The 23702-nt window shown below is 45.8% G+C and overlaps 3 protein-coding genes across 3 annotated transcripts; 2 read left to right on the top strand and 1 right to left on the bottom strand.

The window, feature by feature from the left end:
• The first annotated feature begins 510 nt into the window (after positions 1 to 510).
• nubp1 (nucleotide binding protein 1 (MinD homolog, E. coli)) lies at positions 511 to 5801 on the top strand. Its single transcript, XM_067232947.1, has 10 exons — positions 511 to 676; positions 1183 to 1287; positions 1662 to 1795; positions 2727 to 2795; positions 3073 to 3105; positions 3218 to 3308; positions 3396 to 3550; positions 3807 to 3917; positions 4149 to 4335; positions 5231 to 5801. The coding sequence occupies exons 1-10, from the start codon at positions 646 to 648 to the stop codon at positions 5281 to 5283; spliced, it is 969 nt and encodes a 322-aa protein (XP_067089048.1). The 5' UTR covers positions 511 to 645; the 3' UTR covers positions 5284 to 5801.
• A 674-nt stretch (positions 5802 to 6475) lies between these two features.
• ciita (class II, major histocompatibility complex, transactivator) lies at positions 6476 to 21072 on the top strand. The gene is made up of 22 exons (XM_067233020.1): positions 6476 to 7109; positions 11514 to 11588; positions 11759 to 11812; positions 11935 to 11970; positions 12156 to 12236; positions 12520 to 12585; positions 12698 to 12763; positions 13194 to 13403; positions 13538 to 13588; positions 13684 to 13797; positions 14460 to 14513; positions 14634 to 14689; positions 14820 to 14972; positions 15103 to 16883; positions 17016 to 17195; positions 17519 to 17584; positions 17871 to 17951; positions 18151 to 18234; positions 18349 to 18432; positions 19372 to 19455; positions 19664 to 19747; positions 19904 to 21072. Exons 1-22 carry the CDS (start codon positions 6476 to 6478, stop codon positions 19977 to 19979), a joined length of 4170 nt encoding a protein of 1389 aa, XP_067089121.1. The 3' UTR covers positions 19980 to 21072.
• Positions 21043 to 23599, bottom strand: dexi (Dexi homolog (mouse)). The gene is made up of 2 exons (XM_067233021.1): positions 22656 to 23599; positions 21043 to 22489 (listed from the first exon to the last, which is right to left on the bottom strand). Exon 1 carries the CDS (start codon positions 23061 to 23063, stop codon positions 22794 to 22796), a length of 270 nt encoding a protein of 89 aa, XP_067089122.1. The 5' UTR covers positions 23064 to 23599; the 3' UTR covers positions 21043 to 22489; positions 22656 to 22793.
• Positions 23600 to 23702: the final 103 nt, after the last annotated feature.

Raw genomic sequence — 23702 nt, 5'->3', positions numbered from 1 at the left:
GGATCTACGACGTTTTAATTGGTTTAGTTTCATCAAATAAAATAAATATTTCTGATAGGACGAGAAAAAGCCTTTTCGAACTACGCGCTCCCAAATAGATGTATACCATTGGTTCAAAGGGTTACAAAAAACAGAATAGATAAATTGGTCGCGCCTCTTAGGTTGTTTTCTGGGATGTGTAGTCGATCTTCCATACTTCTTTTTAAATGCACCTCGTTAAAGAGACATTAACCAGAAAATGAAGAAATATTTAATAGAGGCAGATTTCATATAATAAATGTACACATATAGGCTATACATGGCGGCATTAAGACGCGCTTTTGACCCGTGTTCTTGTCATACAAATTGCTCTATCGACAAATAATGTTCTCATATCTTTAATACGCATTTAGACCATGCAATGTAGGCCAATGTTTCCTTACGTCGGAAAGTAGCCTACGTGACACAGCTACAATGGTATTGTCTAAAAAGTGTTTTGGCTTCTAAATATGTTATTTTATTGTACCAGATAGACTACCTCGTTAGACTTTAAACTTGGAAACGAATACGGACAACAGGCAGGGACACATAATGTGTGCGTATGCGGAACCTTAAATCGGGAAGAAGTTCTAGGAGGACAGATTTCACAGCAGGAGCGAAGTAAAGATGTCAGACGTACCAAATGATGCTCCTCTACGTGAGTGTCTATAGAGGGGTATCGCCCCTCAGCAATTTATTTTATATGTATTTAAATTTATAGTACCCACATGTTGTATACTTTCTGTACGGTGAATATCAAGAAGGAACTCCTATAATGAACAACGACCGACCTACGAAGTTAGAAAGCTATGCTAGCAAGGCTACAGGGAGACGCTAAGTGTCATCAGATAAGAAAAAGTTTCAACACAGGTCATAGTGCGTGTCAGCTAGAAAACAAAACAAGTTTCACATGTAGCTTTTAGTCTTATGAACTGTCAATAAACCCCAATTAAAATCATTACGAGTAGGGGTAGTCAGAGCCAGGTATACTAACTAGCAATAACAACTACTGCTAAATAGTATGCTGATACTGAGGTCGGATTATTGGAATAACGACTGGGTATAGCATTGAACAGTTCGCAAAGGGACGTTTAAGATGGATAGGGCAGATTCAGAGATAGAAAGGCATACATAATGATACCCTGTACTGTTTGTCTTGATCAGACTGCCCTGGGACCAGCAGTGAGCAGGCTGGGAAGACTTCAGCATGCCAGGGTTGTCCCAACCAGAACGTGTGTGCAACAGGAGCCTCCAAAGCTCCAGACCCTGGTAGGTAATGGCAGGACCAGTACCATCACCTAGGCTACTGGCCAAGATTTGGACACAGACAGACCAGTCTGAAATACACACACGTCACTCATTTTGTCAGAGAGGAGGAGGCAGAAAGGAGCCTTTTTTGGGGGGTCAAAAACACTGCCGTTAAACTCAACAGTAACTGTATTGTACTGCATTAACTGTATACGGTAAAATAACTTCTGAGAGTTTGTCATTCACTCGTCGTGTCTCTTTCCCTGTCTTCTCCTCTCTCTCTTTCTCTCTTGCTCTCTCTCTCTCTATCCTCTCCTCTCTGTCTCTCTTCTTTCTGTGTATCTCTCCTCTCTCTCTTGATGTTTTCCTTCTCTCTGTGTGTTTCTCTCCTTCAGCTATAGCGGAGATAGCAGTGAAGATGGCGACCGTGAAGCACAAGATCCTGGTCCTGTCAGGGAAAGGAGGTGTGGGAAAGAGTACCTTCAGCGCGCACCTGGCCCACGCTCTATCCAGTGACGGCACAAAGGAGGTATGTGGCGCCACCACTGACTGAAGGGACGGGAAGGCGCAGGCCTATTTCACAGATCCAAAGCGTACATACACACACACACAAACACATCCTCCACTCCACATGTCGCCACACAAGGCAGGCGTTCCCATCCATCACATTCCCCCTCTCCCTCACTTCTGACGGCAGTAGAAGCCTGATGGGGCTGCAGCCAAGTCTTTGTCAGTCTCTGCTGTACCTTGTGTGTGTGTGTAAAACATTGCCCTCTTGTGTTCACAAGGCGGACTGCAGCTCAGCACGACTTGAACAACGGCCCTTCTGTGACGACAGAACTGATTATCAGTGAACACATGGGCGGCGCTAAGGAGGGTCTAGCAGGTGCTTCAGCACCCCCAAGAAAGACCAAAGCACCCCAATAGCACCCCCAAAAATATTGCTCATTTATTAATAGTCTTTATATATGATATATTGCGCAGCTCCCCCTGTCAATAATCTAGCACCCCCTCAGGACCTGCATAAAAAATTCTCTGGCGCCGCCCCTGAGTGAACATGATCAGTGTTGTTTATGCTTTTGTTGATGACTTGCATGGGATGTTCCTGATTTTGTAGACAAAGATCCTGTTCCTGATATAGACAAAGATATCAAACCTTGTGTAGGTGTGCATACTTCTTGAATTTGAATGACAGTTTATTAATAATTACAACATTTTAAGAAACAACTTGTATATCAAGATATAAATACTTGTATATCAAAACAATCCAAACACACGTGTGGCGGTGTGTTTGATTTTAAGCAGAATACAGCATGTATAATCTGCTCATCTAATGCTCTGTTTCATGAGGAGTCACATTTATAGAGCTGACTGTGATATACACAGGGTTAAGGGTTAGGATTAGTGTTGTTAACCCTGACACAGGCTGCTGTCAAACTGATCCGTGTGTGTGTGTGCAGGTGGCTCTTCTGGATGTGGACATCTGTGGTCCATCGATCCCAAGGATCATGGGACTGGAGGGGGAACAGGCAAGTCACCGCAGATCACACTCCTGCTTTGATTATGCTCATGTCTGTTGGTAGGCTATGGAAATTTACATTTAGTCATTTAGCAGACGCTCTTATCCAGAGCGACTTACAGTAAGTACAGGGACATTCCCCCCGAGGCAAGTAGGTTGAAGTGCCTTGCCCAAGGACACAACGTCAGTTGGCATGACCGGGAATAAACCTTCGGATTACTAGCCCGATTCCCTCACCGCTCAGCCACCTGTCTTTCGTTTTCGTGTATGTGCGTCTCTGTCTGTAGGTCCATCAGAGCGGCTCTGGCTGGTCTCCCGTGGTGAGTCTGACCCTCTCAACACCAATTCCCATGTTTAATTCATTAATTTGTTACGTGTATAATATCGCCAACATGTATGTTAAATGAGGCCTGACGTATGTGTGTGTTACAGTATGTAGAGGATAACCTGGCAGTCATGTCCATTGGCTTCCTGCTAAGCAGTCCTGATGATGCTGTCATCTGGAGAGGCCCCAAGAAGAATGGTAAGTTTGGTTGTGTGTCTTAGATGAGTTTTGTTGGGGCAGATTTAATGACTACATTTCAATATGGCAGGCCTCTGTTTCTGTCAGGCATGATCAAGCAGTTCCTGCGGGATGTTGATTGGGGGGAGCTGGACTACCTCATTGTGGACACGCCCCCCGGCACGTCCGATGAACACCTCTCCATCGTCCAGTACCTCAGCTCCGCCCACATCGACGGAGCCGTCATCATCACCACCCCACAGGTAACCACAGGCAACCATACCGGCCATGACTACCTCACACACACACACACTGTAGAAGCCCCAGGCACATCCTGAGTCGGAGGAAACCGTCTGTGTAGATTTGTTTGTTTGTTTGTCATAGATGTCTGGCTGTGGTGGAGAACCACAAGTCCTACTTCCTAATCCTGATTACACCACACAAGGTCCTCTCAGGCCAGGGACACTAGACTCTCACTCCTCCTCCTCATCTCCCCCCCCCCCACACCCACACACACAGGAAGTATCTCTACAGGACGTGAGGAAGGAGATCCGTTTTTGCCAGAAGGTGAAGCTGCCTATCATCGGAGTGGTGGAGAACATGAGTGGATTTGTCTGTCCAAACTGCAAAGTAAGGTCCCACACACACACGTATACACACACCACTTTTTTGGTCACGTTCTTCCCTCTCTCCTTCTGCCCGTTATTTCACCATGTTACCAATTCCCTGTGGCCCCTACCCCCTAACCCTCACTTCCATCCTCTCCACTACTCTCCAACCCCACCCACACTCCCAACCCCATCTTCCCTTGACCTCTCCTTTGCCCATCCCCCTTGTCCCACCCCGCACCCACCTTTCCAGAACACGTCGCAGATCTTTCCTGCAACCACCGGGGGCGCTGAGCAGATGTGCGAGGAGCTGAATCTGCCCTTGCTGGGCCGCGTGCCTCTGGACCCCAGGATTGGCAGGAGCTGTGACGAGGGCAAGTCCTTCCTCTCCGAGGTACCTGACTCCCCTGCTGCTGCTGCCTACCACAGCATAGTACACAGTGAGTACGCACGCATACAGGGATATGTACACGTGCATCGACACGCACGCACGCATACAGGGATATGTACACGTGCATCGACACACACGCACGCATACAGGGATATGTACACGTGCATCGACACGCACGCATACAGGGATATGTACACGTGCATCGACACGCACGCACGCATACAGGGATATGTACACGTGCATCGACACGCACGCACGCATACAGGGATATGTATATGTGCATCGACACACACGCACGCATACAGGGATATGTATATGTGCATCGACACACACGCACGCATACAGGGATATGTACACGTGCATCGACACACACGCACGCATACAGGGATATGTATATGTGCATCGACACACACGCACGCATACAGGGATATGTACACGTGCATCGACACACACGCACGCATACAGGGATATGTACACGTGCATCGACAAACACGCATACAGGGATATGTACACGTGCATCGACACACACGCACGCATACAGGGATATGTACACGTGCATCCTTGCACAGTTCCTTAGAAGAGCACAGACATTGTTGACTTGGCATTTGTGAATAAAGGGTATTCTATTTTCTAGATTAAATGGAATGAAAGAAGAAGTGTTGGGCAGATAGAGGAAGCATGTAAATCTGAAATGTTCAATACAGGGGAAGTTTTTATCTTTTTGCATTTATAAGGGAAAAGTAACAGCAATGACATATTGCTGTGGACTGTCTAAAAACACACTCCCACACTGACAAACGAGTACAAATGGAAAAATGTGTTGACGTGCATTCAAAACAGTAACAATTTAAATGCATATGGAAATAATGTACGTGCACGCACAAGCGCACAGGTCCACACATTGTCCACATGTTAATCTTCAACACATATATCCTCTCTCTCAGGTATCAAGGATTACTGCTCCAACCGTGCCACAGAGGAGGAGAGTGCTGGCTAGAAGCCAGTCTGGAGGCAGCCATGTTGGTCAAGGACGGACAGATCCCATGACTGGTGCTTCTGATGGTGATTGGTGACATATGGCATTTAAAGACCCCAACAGATTCACTATTTATATGTAAACTTGTCATTATATACACTGGGCCACATCATGTAGACACAGTGCTTAGCTCAGTATCTAGATCCTACCATCTCTGTTATACACTTTACAGTATTTGGATCTCTATCTTTAACCCACTGTATCTAGATCCTTCTTCAGCTTGCAAGGTAACTGACTACAGACAAGATTTCTGTCTGCAGCAGAGTTTTGAGTTGGATCCTTAAGGGTTTGTTGACAAAGGCTTTTGATTGGTCAATTCCATTCATTATGATCAACTGATCATTAAAACAGCATATCCCATGTTTGAGATTAAATATTTGTTAGAGATGTGTCAATCAATTCCAATTGTATATATTTTTCGAACTCTGTTATTTTAATACTGTTCTGATTTATGATGCATTAAATAAATAATACAAAGGACTTCCTTGGTGTCTGCTGACTATTCTACATGCAATGTCTCAATCTCTAACCACATACGAAATAAGAATACATTTACATTTAGTCATTTTCTCAGGGAGAATAGAAGCCATGAATGCCAAAAAGGCAAGTTATTTTCTTCACCTCAGACCTGTGATCTGATGTCCCAGACAAGTCTCTGTTTGTTTACTGTGTGAAAAAAGTGAAGTGAAGAAAATTGCATTATAAGCGAACTCCATTCGCTTCCTCCCTAGTAAACTAGAAAGCACATGTGAAACCTGCTTTCCTCTGCCTTACATTAGCAACCACAGAGGCTGATTCACACCGCACAGACGGTTTACTCTTCAGCAGGGTGGCGGTGATCTATCTCATACCTGTGCTGCCCACACAGAGGCTTTCCATCATACGTTAACCATTAAGAGAATGTTTTGTCGAGTATCGTGTGTGTACACAGGACCTCTTCCTGCGTCGTAATATATTTCATATAGCTTTTCATATATGTCTGGATAATACAGACATGCAAATGCCTAAATCAATCAAAATCAATGCCTAGAAGATGACGCTGTCGACGCAGTGTTAAATCTCCTCCCCTTTCCTATTTAAACCAGCCACTAGACAACCTAGCCACCACAACTATTGTATTCCCTGTCCAGCGTCTGGTCCAATCAGAGCAGACATGGCCCCGTTTGAGGAGGTGCTGGGCTTGGTGCGGCTGGCTCTGAGATGCTCTTCTCCCTGGGAGATCAAGGCCTTCCTGGAGGCCCTGGTGGAGCTCCAGGTGATCTCCAGGCACTATAGCAGCAACCTGAGGTCCAGCCTGACCCCTGGATCAAGCCGTCGCCAGAGCGGAGCAGCGCTGGAGTGGAGCCAGCCCGGAGTGGAAGGCCATCTCGACCCCCTGTGGAGCAGGCTGGAACCAGAGAGGAAGCTGAGCGTTGGTTCATACCTGCCACAACAGCAGGACCTGGAGAGAGGCACGGATAGGGCGGAGGGGGTGATGGAGAATGACAACTGGAGGACTGGGATGGAGGAGCAAAGCCAGGACCAGGGAAGGATGGAGGAGACGTGGATGGAAGAGCAGAATGGGACTGAGGAGATGGAGGAGGTTATTCGAAGGATAGCTCTTCCTCTGTGGCAGAACTGGGAGAGAGGCCAGAGGGTCTTACTGCCCCTACTGGCCTGGATAACCTCTGACACCCCCACTGATAGGCTCACTGTGTCTATGACCACAGACAAAGTTACACACAACCACAAGGAGGAATATGAAGAGGAGGAGCAAGAGGTTGGAGAGACAGGAACACCTGTCACCCGTAAGTCAGTCTCTCTTTTCTTTCCCATTTTTGGATTCCAATCAAGTTGTAGAAGCATATCAATGATCATTAATAGAAGTAGGATGCACCAGAGCTCAATTACAAGTGTCCTAACAAACGGTCTGAGTATGTATGTAAATGGGATATTTCAGTCTTTTATTAATAAAACACTGTCATTGTGGAGTATTGTGGGCTCTGAAAACTCCTTGTTGCAGCAATGTCCTCACTATCTATCTAACCAAACGGGTATTTTTATATATATACGTATATAGGGCGATGGGTGTGTCAATAAGACACCAGCAACATTGTTGTAGCAAGTTGAGTCAGATGGCTGAGCGGTGAGGGAGTCGGGCTAGTAATCTGAAGGTTGCCAGTTCGATTCCTGGCCGTGTCAATTGACGTTGTGTCCTTGGGAAAGGCACTTCACCCTACTTGCCTCGGGGGGAAATGTCCCTGTACTTACTGTAAGTCGCTCTGGATAAGAGCGTCTGCTAAATGACTACATGTAAATGTAAGGTGAGCTGGTTGGTAAGAGACTGAGCTGGTTGGTAAGAGACTGCTCTGGTAGGTACTTTCCAGATCTGACTAAAACGTTGATCACGGACCACTGTGGGTGTGGGTTTATGTTGTGATAGTGTTCTGATCTTAATCACATCATACTGAACACAATTCCCCAAAAATTATTTTGCAACTGTCCGTTTGAAAAACTTTTTGTTTGTTAATTAATCAATTTTTTCTTTGGTCAGACCTGGAAAGAACATTTAGAGCAAGTCTTAAAGTAATTTTGCATGGCTGGGAATCCTACTGGCAACCTTCAGATTACTAGCCCGACTCCCTCACCACAGCCATCTGACTCCCATTTTAAATGTGAAAGTGAAATTAAATCGTATTGGTAACCTCCAAATATTGGAGGACCACTAACGTATATAAGGACCACTAACCAAAGCTATCAACTACCAGCAGCTATATCACATCACATTGCCAGTCACAACAAGTTGTTACTTTCTGGACATAATTCCCACTATAATTAGGCTACATATATTGTGTAAACTATACACATCTGCGTATTTAGAGACAAATATTAGTAGACTACCATTTTACATTTAGTCATTTAGCAGACGCTCTTATCCAGAGCGACTTACAGTAAGTACAGGGACATTCCCCCGGAGGCAAGTAGGGTGAAGTGCCTTGCCCAAGGACACAACGTAATTTGGCATGGCTGGGAATCGTACTGGCAACCTTCAGATTACTAGCCCGACTCCCTCACCACAGCCATCTGACTCCCATTTTAAATGTGAAAGTGAAATTAAATCGTATTGGTAATCTCCAAATATTGGAGGACCACTAACGTATATAAGGGCCACTAACGCCCTCTTCTCATGCTCTCATTCAGACAGAAAGTAAAGTTTGTGCTGTTCATACAAGCCAGCTCTCAGCATACTCTAGCTTGATTCGATGCCGGCGCGCACTTTCACTCACAGACATATTCTAAACTAAAGCCGTCAAATGAGGATAGACACCTGTTGATCCAAAAGGTGATTATTTATTCAACTTCCCCTCTTCTGTTTAATGATGCACTTGGTAATCGGTGATGCTGTTGGCTGAGCGTGGATGGAGAATTGTAAAGAAACCAATTGTATAAATTCGGTGTATTATGTTTGACTTTTGTTCAGCATTTAGTCGGTGCATTTTTTCTACATTCATGTACTCCCGTTATTGTGACTAGCCAAGTTTTCCGGTTGAAATGTTACTAGACTGGCAGGGTACTTTCCTGGTCTGACCCCTAACTTCAGCCCACCGCCAGCCAGCTCATCTCGCCAGTCTTGTTGCTTATAAAGGCTACATATATGTTATTTAATCATGTGTTAATATGTTTATTTAATGAGTTATATGTATTGTGTGTGCTATGTGTGACATATGTTAAAAAAAAATCGGGAACCCCCGAATCTTTTGAGCAACCATACCTTGCCCACACCGTCTCATTGTCTTGTTTCAGACTGAAAGTAAAAGTTGGTGCTGTGATGCATAGGTGCGCTTTAATCACAGACATAAAATATTATAAACTATAGGGGACACATGAGGATGGAGACTCCTGACAATCCCTTGGGTGATTATCTTTTTTATTTCGCTTGCCCTCTGCAGTAATATTACATTTGCAATCGGCTATACTTTTGGATGCGCATGGATGATTAAGCAATAGGCGTATAGTAATCGATGGCATTTGAAGTTTGTTCATGGTTCATTCGGTGCATTTCTTTACGTACAAGGTATTTTAAATTTACATTTAGTCATTTAGCAGACGCTCTTATCCAGAGCGACTTACAGTAAGTACAGGGACATTCCCCCGAAGCAAGTAGGGTGAAGTGCCTTGCCCAAGGACACAACGTCACCTGAACGGCCGGGAATCGAACTGGCAACTTTCAGATTACTAGCCTGATTCCCTAACCGCTCAGCCACCTGACTCCATATGAATATAAGCCGGAAGAATGTTAGAACAAATTATGGGTTCGTCATTAGTATGCCCAATAGTCTTTCTTAAAGCCTTATGTAGCCTACCTGAAGGAATGGAATCTCAGCATGGACTATAATAACTGCTATAATCACAATCTGACAATCTGACTTTCACATTTTATTCATTTATCAGACATTTCACTGTAAGGAGGACAGTGAACGTGCAAGTTAACCTTACGTTGTATCTTCCCTTTAAGTTATATGCATCAATTTATCAAAAACAAGTAGGATAAATGAAGCAGTTCAACAGGAAGCATATGCCCTGGCAGCTAACTTGTGAGTCCGTCCTTGGAAACAATAAATAAGCTGCCATTCTGGTTGGATTTTGCTATATATTTATATATACTCGTGAACAACACCCCGAGATACTTGAACTCCTCCGCTTGGGACAAGATCTCCTCCCCGACCCGGAGATTACTCCATCCTTTTCCGGTCGATAACCATGGCCTCAGATTTGGAGGTGCTGATTCCCATCCCAGCCGCTTCGCATTCGGTTGCGAACCGCTCCAGTGAGAGTTGAAGGTCACGGCCCGATGAAGCCAACAGGACCACATTATCTGCAAAAAGCAGCGACCCGATCCTGAGGTCACCAAACCGGACCCCCTCAACGCCCTGGCTGCGCCTAGAAATTCTGTCCATATAAGTTATTTTTAAAATATCCTTTTAAATAGTGTCCTCTAGTGGGTTTCAGGAAAAGAAAAAAGAAAAAAAAAAAAATATTAAAAAAATTGGGGGGCTAGTGAAACTTTTGGGGGGGCTTTTCCAGCCAACTTTTCCAGCCAAAAGGCGAAGCTCTTTATCATATACCAGTCGATCTACGTTCCTACCCTCACCTATGGTCACGAACTGTGGGTAGTGACCGATAGAACGAGATCGCGAATACAAGCGGCCAAAATGAGTTGAGGTGGCTCGGGCATCTGATAAGGATGCCTCCTGGACGCCTCCCTGGTGAGGTGTTCTGGGCACGCCCCACTGGGAAGAGGCCCCGGGGAAGACCCAGGACACGCTGGAGGGACTATGTCTCTCGGCTGGCCTGGGAACGCCTCGGGGTCCCCCAGGAAGAGCTGGTGGAAGGGGCCGGGGAGAGGGAAGTCTGGGACTCCCTGCTTAGGTTGCTGCCCCCGCGACCCGACCCCCGGAAAAGCGGCAGATGATGGATGGATGGATATATACTATATACAAGCTATTGTATTGAAATATATCCTTTTTTTTGTAAGGTCTATTGACCTAATGCATTCTAATGTCATATGGTTAGTTAGCCCAAGAGGAACAACATTTCATAAAAAAACTGTTTACCAATACACTTCAATGGTTTATTTAAGTGATTACACAGTTAATTCACTTAAAATGATTTTACACGATGAGCATGATGCTAAAGTGATATTTGTCTGCTGCATTGTGGGTAATTGATTATGTCCTCATTATGTTGTGTTTCTGGGTATGATTATCTTGTCTTGGTAGGTTTGCTGTTTCTTCGGTTGGTACTCATAACTGTGCTGTGAAGTATTGTTTGGTTTTGCCACTTTTTCCTATCAATGTGTCTGGAAAGGGAGAAAGAGTGTGTGTGCTGCATCATGTCGGGGCATTCCAAATTAAAGTGATTACGATTTTTTTTTACAAGAAATTAATGTATTGAGGTGGAAGGCAGGGTCAGGGTCAGGCATTCCTCCCTACCCTGCTTTAAAGATAAAACTGCAATGAGGCTTTAATTATAAAACTCCTTAAACATTTGTAGTACATGGTATAACTATACAAAGGCATTAGCCATGATGTGATTGGGAAATAAGCCAAGGTTAAAACCACACATTGTATGAATCATGGCCATGCATTTCAGTACTATCAGTGTATTGTTTTATTGCATTCCAGTTAGTGATCTAATCTGCTTGGTTACAGATAACAGGATGCAGGAAGTAAATGAGGACCTTCCTCCATCCCTCTTGCTGGACTATGGGGAGCAGTTTTTGAAAGGTATAATCAAATGTCTGGAATGTATTTTTCCGAAATTCCACAAGTTCATAAGCTCACAATAAGGACAGACGATTCACTGGAATTTTTGTTTCCTTGTTGCCGAGACCATGTGTAGCTGTGGAATTGACAGTTGATTTGTTATTGTTGCCATTTCTCATTCTCACTGCCAGACCTGGACACCATTGACATCCATTCACTTCTTGACAGCAATGGTGACTTCACTGGTCAGTAGTAACCGCTGCCCCTCCACACAAACACACCCACGGAGCGCATCCGTCTGTTAGGATCCCTTTTCCGGCCTCTTTATAACCTAATCCGTACTCTCCCACACCTCTTCCCCATCCAGACTCCTTCCTGGACCTCCTGGAGTACCAGGGCGATGGTAAGGAAGGTTTTCTGCACGTGTGCATTATGCTATGTGTCTCCACACACTAAGATTTTGATGTCTGGATACTTATACTGTCTGTTCAAAATGTGCACAATGTGTGTTGTCCGGTCATGCATCTACAGAGATGGTATGCACATGCTGCTTGGTTGACTGTCTCACTTCCTCTTTGCAATGTGCAGGTGATGGGAACTTGGCAACCGCCGAACCCCCACCCGATGGATCAGAGAAGAAACAGAAACAGAGCAGACGAAGAAGAAGGGGTAGGATTTCATTCGAACACTGCAGAGCTGTCCGAGCAATGAGGCTGGGAGAGAGACACACAGAGAGAGAGAGAGAGAGAGAGAGAGAGAGAGAGAGAGAGAGAGCAAGGCTTAGCTGCGGAGCCTCCCCACGTGGTCTCCTGTCATTCCTAATCCTCACCTCAGTCTAATGTAGAGATTCCCGCCATGTTTCCCCCCCCCCCCCAATCCAGTCACACCACAGGTTTTTGAATATCTCTGACCAACTGAAGAGGCACTTATGTTTGTGTTGTCTGTGAACCAGGCCAAGGCTCTGAAGACAGTCCAGAGATGACAGTAGACTCACTCTCAAAACGTAGGAGAAGAGAAGGTGATCTCACTTATTCTGTATTTGCTGATTTGATGACAGCACAGTGAAATATGATGATATATGTGCTGGTAGATCTGGAATGTTTGACACAGTGTTTGTACCACCCTGACAGGTGCTGGCATGGAGGCCAAGAGGAAGCCAAGGAGCAGGAAGTTACAAGAACACACACTTCCCAGGGGTAATGTAGCCCTGTAATGTATCATGTAGACACTCCTCTCTTCTACACACTGACCTGTCCTCTACCAGATCCACCCAATCTGATCATTGTTCTAATCACATTTCTAAGATTGTATGAAACATGTTCTCAGAATAATTGAATCATGTTCCCAGATAGCTTTAGCCATGTTCTTAGCATGTTCGGATCGTGTTCTGAAATTGTTCGAAACATGTTCTGAGATTGTTCGAAACATTTACATTTTACACTTAGTCATTTTAGCAGACGCTCTTATCCAGACCAACTTACAATAAGTACAGGGACATTCCCCCGAGGCAAGTAGGGTGAATTGCCTTGCCCAACGACACAACGTCATTTTGCACGGCCGGGAATCGAACCAGCAACCTGTTCTCAGAATGTTTTAATCTAACCCTAATAGAATGTTTCTCTGCAGAGAGCGCTGGTAAGGACCCTCCCCCAGCTGGAGTCATGGATCTTCCTACCTCTCCTCACACGGTTCTTCAGTTCAGTCCATCCTTCCATCCTTCTACCCACTCCCCTATCCAGCTGGTTCCCCTCCTTGGGTCCCCTATGTTGGGTCACTCTCCTCCCCTCCTCAGCTTGCTACTCTCCATGTCCACCACCCCACCCACATACATACTGGGTGAGTGTTAGAGTGTGTGCGTTCTTATAAGAAAGTTCTTATTTTTTCCTTCCCCCCCACAGGATTTATAGGAGTAAACCCATTCAGAACAGACATATAAAGAAATAAGTATTTGACCGCTCTTCTTTTTGTAGTCCCTGCTCCCTCCCAAGTCACCCCACCCCAAGTCGTCCCTCTCTCCCCACGTAAGTGGTGAATGCTGTGCGTTTGTGCTCATGTGTGCATACCTTGTGTGTGTGTGCATATGTTACTCACACAGTTCTGCCTCCCTCCTGTGTAGATGATGGTGCCGTAGCTCCAGACCACATGGGATCGTCACCTCAAGGCTCTCTTTCAGACTGCACAAGCAAAGCCTTGAGTCCTGCCTCTGCCTCCCCCGTGTCCTCCAACACAGGTGAGTTAGACTGTCTCCCCCTGTCCCCCAACACAGGTGAGTTAGACTGTCTCCCCCTGTCCCCCAACACGGGTGAGTTAGACTGTCTCCCCCTGTCCCCCAACACGGGTGAGTTAGACTGTCTCCCCTTGTCCCCCAACACGGGTGAGTTAGACTGTCTCCCCCTGTCCCCCAACACGGGTGAGTTAGACTGTCTCCCCCTGTCCCCCAACACGGGTGAGTTAGACTGTCTCCCCCTGTCCCCCAACACGGGTGAGTTAGACTGTCTCCCCCTGTCCCCCAACACGGGTGAGTTAGACTGTCTCCCCCTGTCCCCCAACACGGGTGAGTTAGACTGTCTCCCCCTGTCCCCCAACACGGGTGAGTTAGACTGTCTCCCCCTGTCCCCCAACACGGGTGAGTTAGACTGTCTCCCATTGTCCCCCAACACGGGTGAGTTAGACTGTCTCCCCCTGTCCCCCAACACGGGTGAGTTAGACTGTCTCCCCCTGTCCCCCAACACGGGTGAGTTAGACTGTCTCCCCCTGTCCCCCAACACGGGTGAGTTAGACTGTCTCCCCCTGTCCCCCAACACGGGTGAGTTAGACTGTCTCCCCCTGTCCCCCAATATAAGTGAGATAGTGTCACTCACTCCCTAATAGCAGATGGCCTCTTTGTTTTAGGTGTGTCTCAACACAAGGGAAGTCCACCCTCTACATCCTCGGCTGCGATGTCTGGTAAGATGCATGAGATTACAAGGCTCTATTATATGCATGTTGACTTGTGTCAGTATTATAAGCATATGTATCTGTGTCAATATTGTAATCTGTTTATGTGCTTGTGTGTGTGTTTCACAGAGTGTGTGAAGGACTACCTACAGCAAGCCAAAGCTCACATGAGGGAAACTTGTCAGGTAAAACTTCTCAAGTGGATACCTTCTTACACCCTGTGTTGTCATCCTCCTCTCCTATCTCAGATTGATTGACAGGAGTAAGGACTCATGGAGACTGGGTTTTAAAACACATCTTCTCTCTGGCCAACAGGAGATGGAGGCGGGCCTTCGTCTGGACTCCCACTATGTGGACTTGCAATTGGTCCCGAAGCAGATCCTGAGTAATGGCAGCAAATCCCCAGACAAGGACCTGGTTGTCATGAGAGACGGGGAGCAGAACCTTGGCTGGCAGGGGAGTAGTCAGGTCAGAAAACTACAAACTACTATAAATCAAATCAATTCCAACTTTATAGTATGTATGAACATTAATCATTTTGACTAGAGAATAAACAAATTGCACCTTTACAGTTGTACGCTTTAATATTTATCTGTAGATGTTCCAGAACACTGAGGAATCCAAAGCCAAGCGTTATATTGTGTTGCTAGGCAACTCTGGCATGGGCAAGAGCACCTTCATCAAGAAGCTCAGCCTGGATTGGTCAAACGGATCCTTGCCTCAGTTTGACTTCATGTTCGTATTGGACGGGAAGGCTCTAGCGCTGACAGAGCAGACCTACAGCCTGCAGTCCCTCCTCTTACGCCTGTCCTCCTCCGCCCCTCACTGCCACGCCCCCGAAGCTGTCTTCACCCGGGTCATCTCTTCGCCGAAGCGCGTGCTGCTGGTCTTTGACGGCTTTGACAGGTCCAGGGACTACGAGGGTCTGCTGCTGTCGCGAGCTGAGGACTTCCAGGGCAGGAGCAGGGCGCAGAGCTACAGCGTGAGGCAGCTGTACTCAGGGCTGCTCCAGAGGAGGCTGCTGGCCAGCTGCTCCCTGCTCCTCTGTGTCCGGGACCGTGGGGTGGGCAGCCAGCTGCTGCGTCGGGCCGACTGCCTCCTGGAGCTCCGTGGCTTCTCCTCCTCTGACACCCAGGCCTACCTGGACCTGTACTTTCCTGAACCAGGCCCACGGGCCATCGCTGTGGAGCAGCTGCAGAAGCACAGGTACCTCCTCAGCCTCTGCTGGAACCCAGGGCTCTGCAGGGCCGTGTGTCTGGTTCTGGAACACCATCGCGGATCAGAACCACTACCTTCCTCCCTCACGGAGCTGTGGAGCAGAGTGCTCCGGGTGAAGCTGAGGAACAAACGCATGCAGAACGACAAGCTAGCAAAAACAGGAACTGTCACTCACTCAGTCAGCCATAGCAACGAAGACATACATACGCCCAGACAGATTAACAGGAACACTCGCATAAACACACGCTCTCACACCCAAATCCAAACTCTAATGGAGGCAAAGGAAATAGGTAATGGCTCCGGAAAAGAGGAAGAGGAGAGGAAGGAGAGAAAAATGGAGGGGGAGCTTCTGTCCCAAATGAGCTCATCAGCCTGGGAGGGGCTTAAAGGTCACTCCTCCGTCCTCTCTCTGGATCATACCGTTTCTGACAGACTCCGGAGGCTTGGACTAAGATGTGGACTAGTCCACTCTCACTCTCTGAGGGCGAGTGAAGGGGATAAAGGAGAGAGACAGAGAGGTCTAGAGCCAGGAGGGGATGAGCAAGTAGAGGAGAGGAACAGAGGGAGAAGAGGCACTGAAGGCATCACCGGTGACCACATCCTGTCCTGGTCCCACTCTTTCCTGCGCAGCTTCCTGGGCGGGGCTCACCTGACCCTCTCCAGGGCAGTGTCCGACCGCAGCTTACTGTTTCAGATAATCCCCTCACAGCCAAGGGGGCGGAGACGGACGCAGGGGGAGGGGCTAGACCTGGCACAACGGTTTGCCATCGGTCTGCTGTTCCGAAACAAGGAGGAGTTGCAGGACCTGCTTGCTGTGGATACAGGGGTCATGGATATCGTGCTTGCCAAAAGGAGCTCTATGAAGGCGCACCTGGAGGGACTTAACCATGGTGACCTGAGCCCCGCCCACCTCCTGGAAGTATGTCACTACGTGCATGAGACTGGCGACGCACGGCTGGCCAGACACCTGGTGAGGAGCCTCCCTGAGGTCCTGTCCTTCTACAAGGTTCCGCTGCACCCTCCCGATGCCTACGTAGTGTGGAACCTGCTGAAGAACCATGGTACTCAAAGGAGAGAGTTCTGTCTGGGGCTGGAGGACACAGGAATCAGGATCTGTGGACTCCGAGCTCTGGTGAGCCTCCGTAACGTCAGTTCCTACAGGTAGGAACCTGTCCTGCTCTGATCTCAGCTTCACTAAAGCCCACCACATCCTGTCTGTATCTGATTATTTCGGGAAACGTTACCACGTGACCAGCTAACGATAGTGATCTTTGTGTATATATCCAAATGCAGGGCCTGCATTGCTGAGACTACAGCTATGTGGGAGGAGCTGGAGAACAATGGGGAGAAGGAGCTTTTAGAAGAGGCTGTGAACAAACTTGTCATCAACCCTTTCAGAGCTGGGCAGGTGTGCCACATTGACCATCTGGCCCAACTGGTCCATATACACACACATAGGAGACTACCTGGGAGGTATGAGGAATCGAGGTGGAATGTCTCTTTTTATCTCTCTATAAATATCTTTATCTCTCTATCTCTTTGCCTTTCTCCCTCTCTGTCTGTCTCTCACCCTGCCTTTCTCTCAAATGAACACCATTACACTCACGCACAATGGGCATTAAGCTACTGGCTCATCAATTCTATTATATTACCGGTAAATAATTACAGATTTGAAATGTTATCATATTATCAGAAGGTATTAAATAATCAGTAGGTATTCAATACCTAAACCTCAGAAAAATGCCTTTTTGGCATTAATGTCCATGCTTTGTTTTGTTATTGGTATTTGGTTACAGCCAATCAGTGTCTGTCTTGGCGGAGGGAATACCAGCCGTCAGAGACCTCTACAAGCTAGAGTATGAGTGAGTATTTATGTCCCAGTGACAACCACGGGCCTCTACTTTGGAAAAAGAAAAGGTTCCTCTGGAATTCAGTTGACCAACTGCTAAGTCGCACATTTAACATAGCTGAGAGTAGCACCCACAGTAACGGTTGTTATTGTTCAAATTGAACGATTTCGGATTTAGGGTGGAGCCTGGTGGTGATAGTCTCATCAAATTGATGAGACTATGAGAATATACACACGAGACGTGCCAGTTACTGTAGCTTGTCTAAGTCCTCATGTGTCCCTGGTTTGTGTGTTTGTAGCCTGGGTCCGGTGTATGGCCCCCTGGCCCTCCCTAAGCTCCTGGAGGTCCTGCCTGCTCTCCACAGTCTGCAGCATCTGGAGTGAGTTCCCATCTCAGCACAACACACCTCACCAGCAGCCCACAGACAGAGGCTGTGCGGATATTTGCATGGCCCATTCCGTTGACCTTTCATCCCGTTTCCTCTTTCCCTATCCCGTCTCCGCTCTTCGATTCTCCTCTCCCCACTCTGTCTTCGCTCTCCTCTCTTCTCCTCCACTGCCCTCTGCTCCCCCCTTCAGTCTCGAGAACAGTAAGATGGGGGACTCGGGAGCAGAAGACTTGGCTAAGATCATTACATCCCTCTCTTCCTTACAGATACTCAAGTAAGAACAAACATCACAGTTCGTGTTACAGGAAGTTGTAACCATAGTGTGTGCGCAGAATGTCACGCACTGTATGAACCTGTGCCACTGAGCTTGTCTCTCTTTCTCTGACAGTCTCTCTCAGAACTGTATAGGAGACCAGGGAGCAGAGAGACTGGCAGCCTCCCTGTGCACCCTGCCCTCCCTGCACTGTCTCAGGTGAATCACACACACACATACTCACATGGGGTGTGGGGTGGTTTGAGCAGAATTGGAACACATTCACGTACAACAATGTCTAGATCATACAGAGAATGGTGAGCAGTTCTGTAAGCTGATAGAGGTCAAAGGATAATAATCAGACTGGTTCAAGCTGACTGGAAGGCGACAGTAACTCAAGAACCACATATTAAATATAACATATTATATATATATATTATAATATATATATACCAGTGGTATACAGCGTAGCACCTCTGAACACACAACACAACAAATCTTAAAGTGGATGAACTACAAAACAGCAGGTCACACCCGGTTGCACTCTCCTCTTGAACCAGTCTGACCACTCTCCACTGGTATTTATTTACAAGTGTCTGCCAAATGACTGTCGGAAGATTATTTATGGTTACGGTGCATTTGTAAGCAGGTGTAGGAGCATACTGTGGGGTGGGAGTGTAAGAGCCAAAAAAGTTTTGTATTTATTTTATTGATAATATTTTGTTGTATTTTTGCACTGTCACGGTATTTTGCTCGACTCTATACGAATTAAGAAATAAAATGACAATCAGTAATCAAAAGTGCGAATGAGTCACATGCACCATAGCGCACCTGTGGAATGTTGGATTGTTTGGATATGAGTCAGAATCTGCCCACACCGAAAGAACTGGCTAAACTAAGATAACGCAACAAAAACCGAAATGTTGCCACTAAAAGCGGATATAGCTCAGTGGTTAGAGCATGTGACTGAAAACCAACCCCTGTGATATACGCTGCTTTGAATAAAGGTTCTGCTAAAATAACACACTTAATATTCTTGTCACCTAAAGTGTATCAACAAACATGTATGTCCACTCACACACAGCATACAAATGTGCAGATTTACAATATGACACTAACCCTCCCCCGTAACACCTCCACCCCCGGGCTGTGGTGTAGTCTGTACCATAACGTGATCTCTGACGGTGGGGCACAGAGTCTGGCTGCAGTCCTTCATCAGATGGCCTCCCTCACAGACCTGGAGTAAGTCTGTTACAATTACAGTGTACGACGTTCAACACCCCTAACATAATAATGACGGCGTATGTTGTATGATAGCATGGTTCTGTACTAACATCCCTACGGTTGCCAGTGGTAACATGTTTGCCTTTAGTAACATGGTCCTAGCATTGTCTAAAGTAACGTGGTTCTAATGTTGTCTATAGTAACATGGTCTTAACCCTTCCTGCAGTGTGAAGTATAACAAGTTCACTGATGTGGGAGCGCAGCACCTGGCCTGCAGTCTGAGGAAGTGTCCTTGGATTAAGAGTCTGGGGTAGGCCAGTTCACCCCTTCACCCCACCCTCCCACTCCCAAAGTTATGAAAGTACCTCAGTTGACCCTCTCCTCTGCCTTCCTCTGCCCTCCCCTCTCTTCTATTCTCCCCTCCCCTCTTCTCATCTCTTCTTTCGTCTTCTCTCCTCCCCTCCAGTATGTGGAACGAATATATTCCATACCGGGAGTTTGAACGTCTGCAAGAGCAAGACTCCAGGATCCATTCACTCTAGAACCGCTGCTCAGGGTGGAACTTAGAATTCTGGTAACTGTTTCCCCACCAGGGCTGGGATGGTCACTTGGTTGGACACTTTAATGCCGATTTTGAGTGAAGTTGGGACGAGTTTGAGTGAAGTTGTTTTGCATATTCATGTGTGCGTGTCTGTCTATCTGTTTGTATTGGTTGCGCCATTATGCTTAAAGGTTATTATAAAAGAGATACTGTATACTTAAAGGGGAAGTGATTTGCTCACGTAAGTAACCTAACCTGCTAGTGTTGGCTCCCATGCTTTTTTAAACAAAACAACATTTCCTCATCTATTTTACTATTTCAGGTTTCCGTATAAAGTATAAAATATCTGGTAATGAATGACTTCATTTATTTTCATAGGTCATCAGATATCAGTTCTGTGCAGGTCACGTGTGTCACATTTGATCAGACACAGGCTATTTAAAGTGATGTATTCACAGCTATATTTGTAGAAAAGATACACTACATCCTGTACAATGTTTTGGTTCTCTTTTCTATTTAGTGTTTTTACATTTTCATATCAGCTGCACTTTGCAGTGTTTGCCCAGAAGGGCCTTCATGAATCATGTTCTCTACAGATAGGTGAAACACCTTGAAAAAGACACTGAAACTGGATGCACTAAATTGAGTTTTCTGGATCTGAGATTCTAACTAATGACTGCAAGCTTCCTGCTAAATGATCCACTTACTAATACAGACTTTGCACTGATGCCATGTGTTGTTTTACATTGTGTTTCATACATTAAGTAATTCATTTGGTTTTCATACTTTCGGTCAATGTAAATAATAAATAACTACACAAAACAATTGTTGCTGTCCTGGAACAGGGTTTGGCAGCTTTATGCAATGGGGTCCAGCTCCAGCTACTGGTTAACACTACACAAGACACAGCTACACTGTCATCTAGTGGCCCATATGAGTCAGTGTAATACAATCCTTGTCATAATAATACACGAAAAGACAGTCTCTTAGCCAATAGGGCTTCTATGACTGAATACTTACTACCAAAGTACCATCATTTGCAAGAGAGACCATAAAATACTGAGTTCAATGTTCATTCACACATTGTTTATTAAATATGCATTGTAAAATAAACTTTGTTATATGAACATAGCTTATAGTAACACATGTGCAAGTCCTGTTTCATTTGGAGTGATGGGGATGTGGGGGGAAGCAAGCTCTACTGAATACATGGTGATGTGAACCCCTGACCTCTGAAACCTTGAGCTGAGAATCTATTCACATTTCACTTCACTCCATGCTTTAGTTGAGAATACAAATACTAATACAAAAGTAAACTCAACAGCATATTTCACACATTCTGATTCAGACTGAAACACTGCACAGTATCATAAATTCTTGACAAGGCTCGGAACTTGTGTTTTCCCCCAAATTGTCTTCACAGAGCACCAGATTCCGTCATCTGCTTTGTGAAATATCTTCCCGACGCTCCATCGTTTATTTGATGTGATCTGTGCCCCCCCCCTTCACACACACTTCAAACAAGTTGGATTGGTGAATGAAGGTGCTGTAGGTCCTACAGGACCCAATGACGTAGCTTCTGTTCTACTATCACGATTAAGCTCTGACCACTAGGGGGGGGGGGGGGGGGGGTATCCACTATGTAGCTTGAGAACACTCTGAAGTCAGATTCTTTACATTCCCTTATCAACCGTTACAGCATAAAGAAAAACTAGACCTGGACAAGGAGGTGTATTGATTTGGAATATCAGTACAGGATTACTGACACCCGAGACAGGTTAAACCAAACTTGAAATGGACATTCTGAGATTCTTTTTTTAAGTGAATCCATGTGCCCCTAACACCTGGCTCCATGACGTGAATCTTCTCTCACATTCATGCTGCAGAACAGAACATTGTACCACTTGATCAATGGTATATAGACAACCACATTACTTTTTGAGGTCAGAAATCTGGCACGTATTTTGTGTTAAACTATCCCTTCTGAAGCTTCGACCAGCTGGGGGAGCTCTGGGGGAGGTTTGCCACAGATCTCGGTTCAGTTTGGCCACAGAGACAGGAAGCCAGGGAAATAATGTGGCCTGGAGTCGGTGGTTCCGAACACCCTGTGGCTCATGGGTCTGAACCAGTTATACTTCTGCAATCACGCAGAGATGGGGTGAATACATCATTCCAGTCAACCAGCATTGGTTCAGAACCATAAAGATAGCAGCCTTAGCACATGGAACAGGTGGATCCGTTCAAAGAAAGTCTATCATTATGTCACAACTAAAGCAACAACTAAAGCAACCAATAACCAAAACCATGCTTTTCAGTATAACATGGTTATGCAAAAAAATAATAACAACGGATAGTCTAGCTTGATACATGGTATCGTCCATCACAGATGGCTTAATCCTTGTGGCCGGTATTGCTTTAGTTTGGGGACAATTTGACAGCTCTGTTGATGTCCCACCGGACGGTGGAGTAGCTGTTCATTGGTGCATCTACCTTCACTTGAGTCGGGACAACCTGTGAAGATAGATGTATAGAAACATGCAAATATTAAATATAAAGTACAGTTCATACAGTACATGATTACAGACAGTACAGGTGACTTTATCATTGTATGGGAACAACAATCCACTGCAGCAAAAAAAATGTCAATTTGTGTTGATCACATTAGCATTCTACTTACTTTTTCACACCGCAATCTTTGCTGTTCAAAGGCAAAAATAATGTCCCATTTGATTCAATCTCATCCATCATCAGAGATTGATGTCGGTCTAGTTCGTGCCTGATGTACACGCGATGCCACGTTGTCCCCTCCTGTAGGTTACTCCAGGTATCCCTCGAATACATCCAGTTCCGTGTCCGTGTCATATGGGACAGATGCTGGGTCGGATAGCACACCCAGATCCACCAACGCCTGGTCCATATCCTCAGGCAAGAACACTATCCCCACATTCAGTACGATGTACTCCATCAAAAAGGCATAGTAGAGAATCAAAACGTTCACAAAAAACAGGCCAAGATAAAACATATAGGGAAGTTCGTTGAAAAGCGATTCCACGGAATTTAGTTGAGCATAAATTGAAAGTGTCATAGAAATTGTAAACACAGATGTAGGTCACAAGTTAAGCAAGCAGGCAGGGTAAACTTCCAAGGCGTTTAGAAAAAGCAGACGTCCCCGATCTTGAGCAAAGACTGATGGTGTGTGATTGCGGAATGCATTTCGGACGAGACTGGAGACTCCAGTATCTTGCAGGCTGAACGCAGCCCCCTTTTTCTCAGTAGTTGTCCAGGTTGAGCCAGCTTTGAAATGTTTTTCTGAACTCGTTAACAAGCAATATTCACAGGTAAAACGCTGTACAGTAGTTGATAGCACGTTAAAACTATCTCGTCAGTATGCTAATATAAACAAAGTACTGTTTAAGCCACGTCTTATTGTCATTTGTTGATGTTGAAATCCTGACAGCCCTTTTGTGCTAGCTAAAACCATGTAGCATGATTAAATTACAAACAATAACCCAATAAACGCCATGTGGTCCGCATTGAAGATGTGCTTTTCGTGTTCAGCTAATGTATATTATTATTCAAAATACTTAGCTGATCAAAGCATTTATCATTGTTTTCAATATTTCCTTAGACAGTGTTATTTTCGCAAACTGCATCAAAACAGTCCGACACAGGGAACTAAAGACTACCATTCTGATTGGGTCGCAAAATGCAAACTATTTTCTGA

Source organism: Osmerus mordax, chromosome 3, assembly GCF_038355195.1.
Source record: "Osmerus mordax isolate fOsmMor3 chromosome 3, fOsmMor3.pri, whole genome shotgun sequence".
NCBI classification, from domain to species: Eukaryota; Metazoa; Chordata; class Actinopteri; order Osmeriformes; family Osmeridae; genus Osmerus; species Osmerus mordax.
Note: the sequence above shows the minus strand (reverse complement) of the source record. Positions and strands in the feature narration are given on the sequence as shown.

Bases quoted from the DNA above. Each gene is read 5' to 3' on its own strand.
- nubp1 (XM_067232947.1), top strand. From the start codon at position 646: ATGTCAGACGTACCAAATGATGCTCCTCTAC. The intron at 1,288-1,661 runs GTAGGTAATGGC...TCTCTCCTTCAG, and splicing joins CTCCAAAGCTCCAGACCCTG to CTATAGCGGAGATAGCAGTG. The intron at 4,336-5,230 runs GTGAGTACGCAC...CCTCTCTCTCAG, and splicing joins CTACCACAGCATAGTACACA to GTATCAAGGATTACTGCTCC.
- ciita (XM_067233020.1), top strand. From the start codon at position 6,476: ATGGCCCCGTTTGAGGAGGTGCTGGGCTTGGTGCGGCTGGCTCTGAGA. The intron at 13,798-14,459 runs GTGAGTTAGACT...TCTTTGTTTTAG, and splicing joins CCCCGTGTCCTCCAACACAG to GTGTGTCTCAACACAAGGGA. The intron at 14,973-15,102 runs GTCAGAAAACTA...ATTTATCTGTAG, and splicing joins GCTGGCAGGGGAGTAGTCAG to ATGTTCCAGAACACTGAGGA.
- dexi (XM_067233021.1), bottom strand. From the start codon at position 23,063: ATGACACTTTCAATTTATGCTCAACTAAATTCCGTGGAATCGCTTTTC.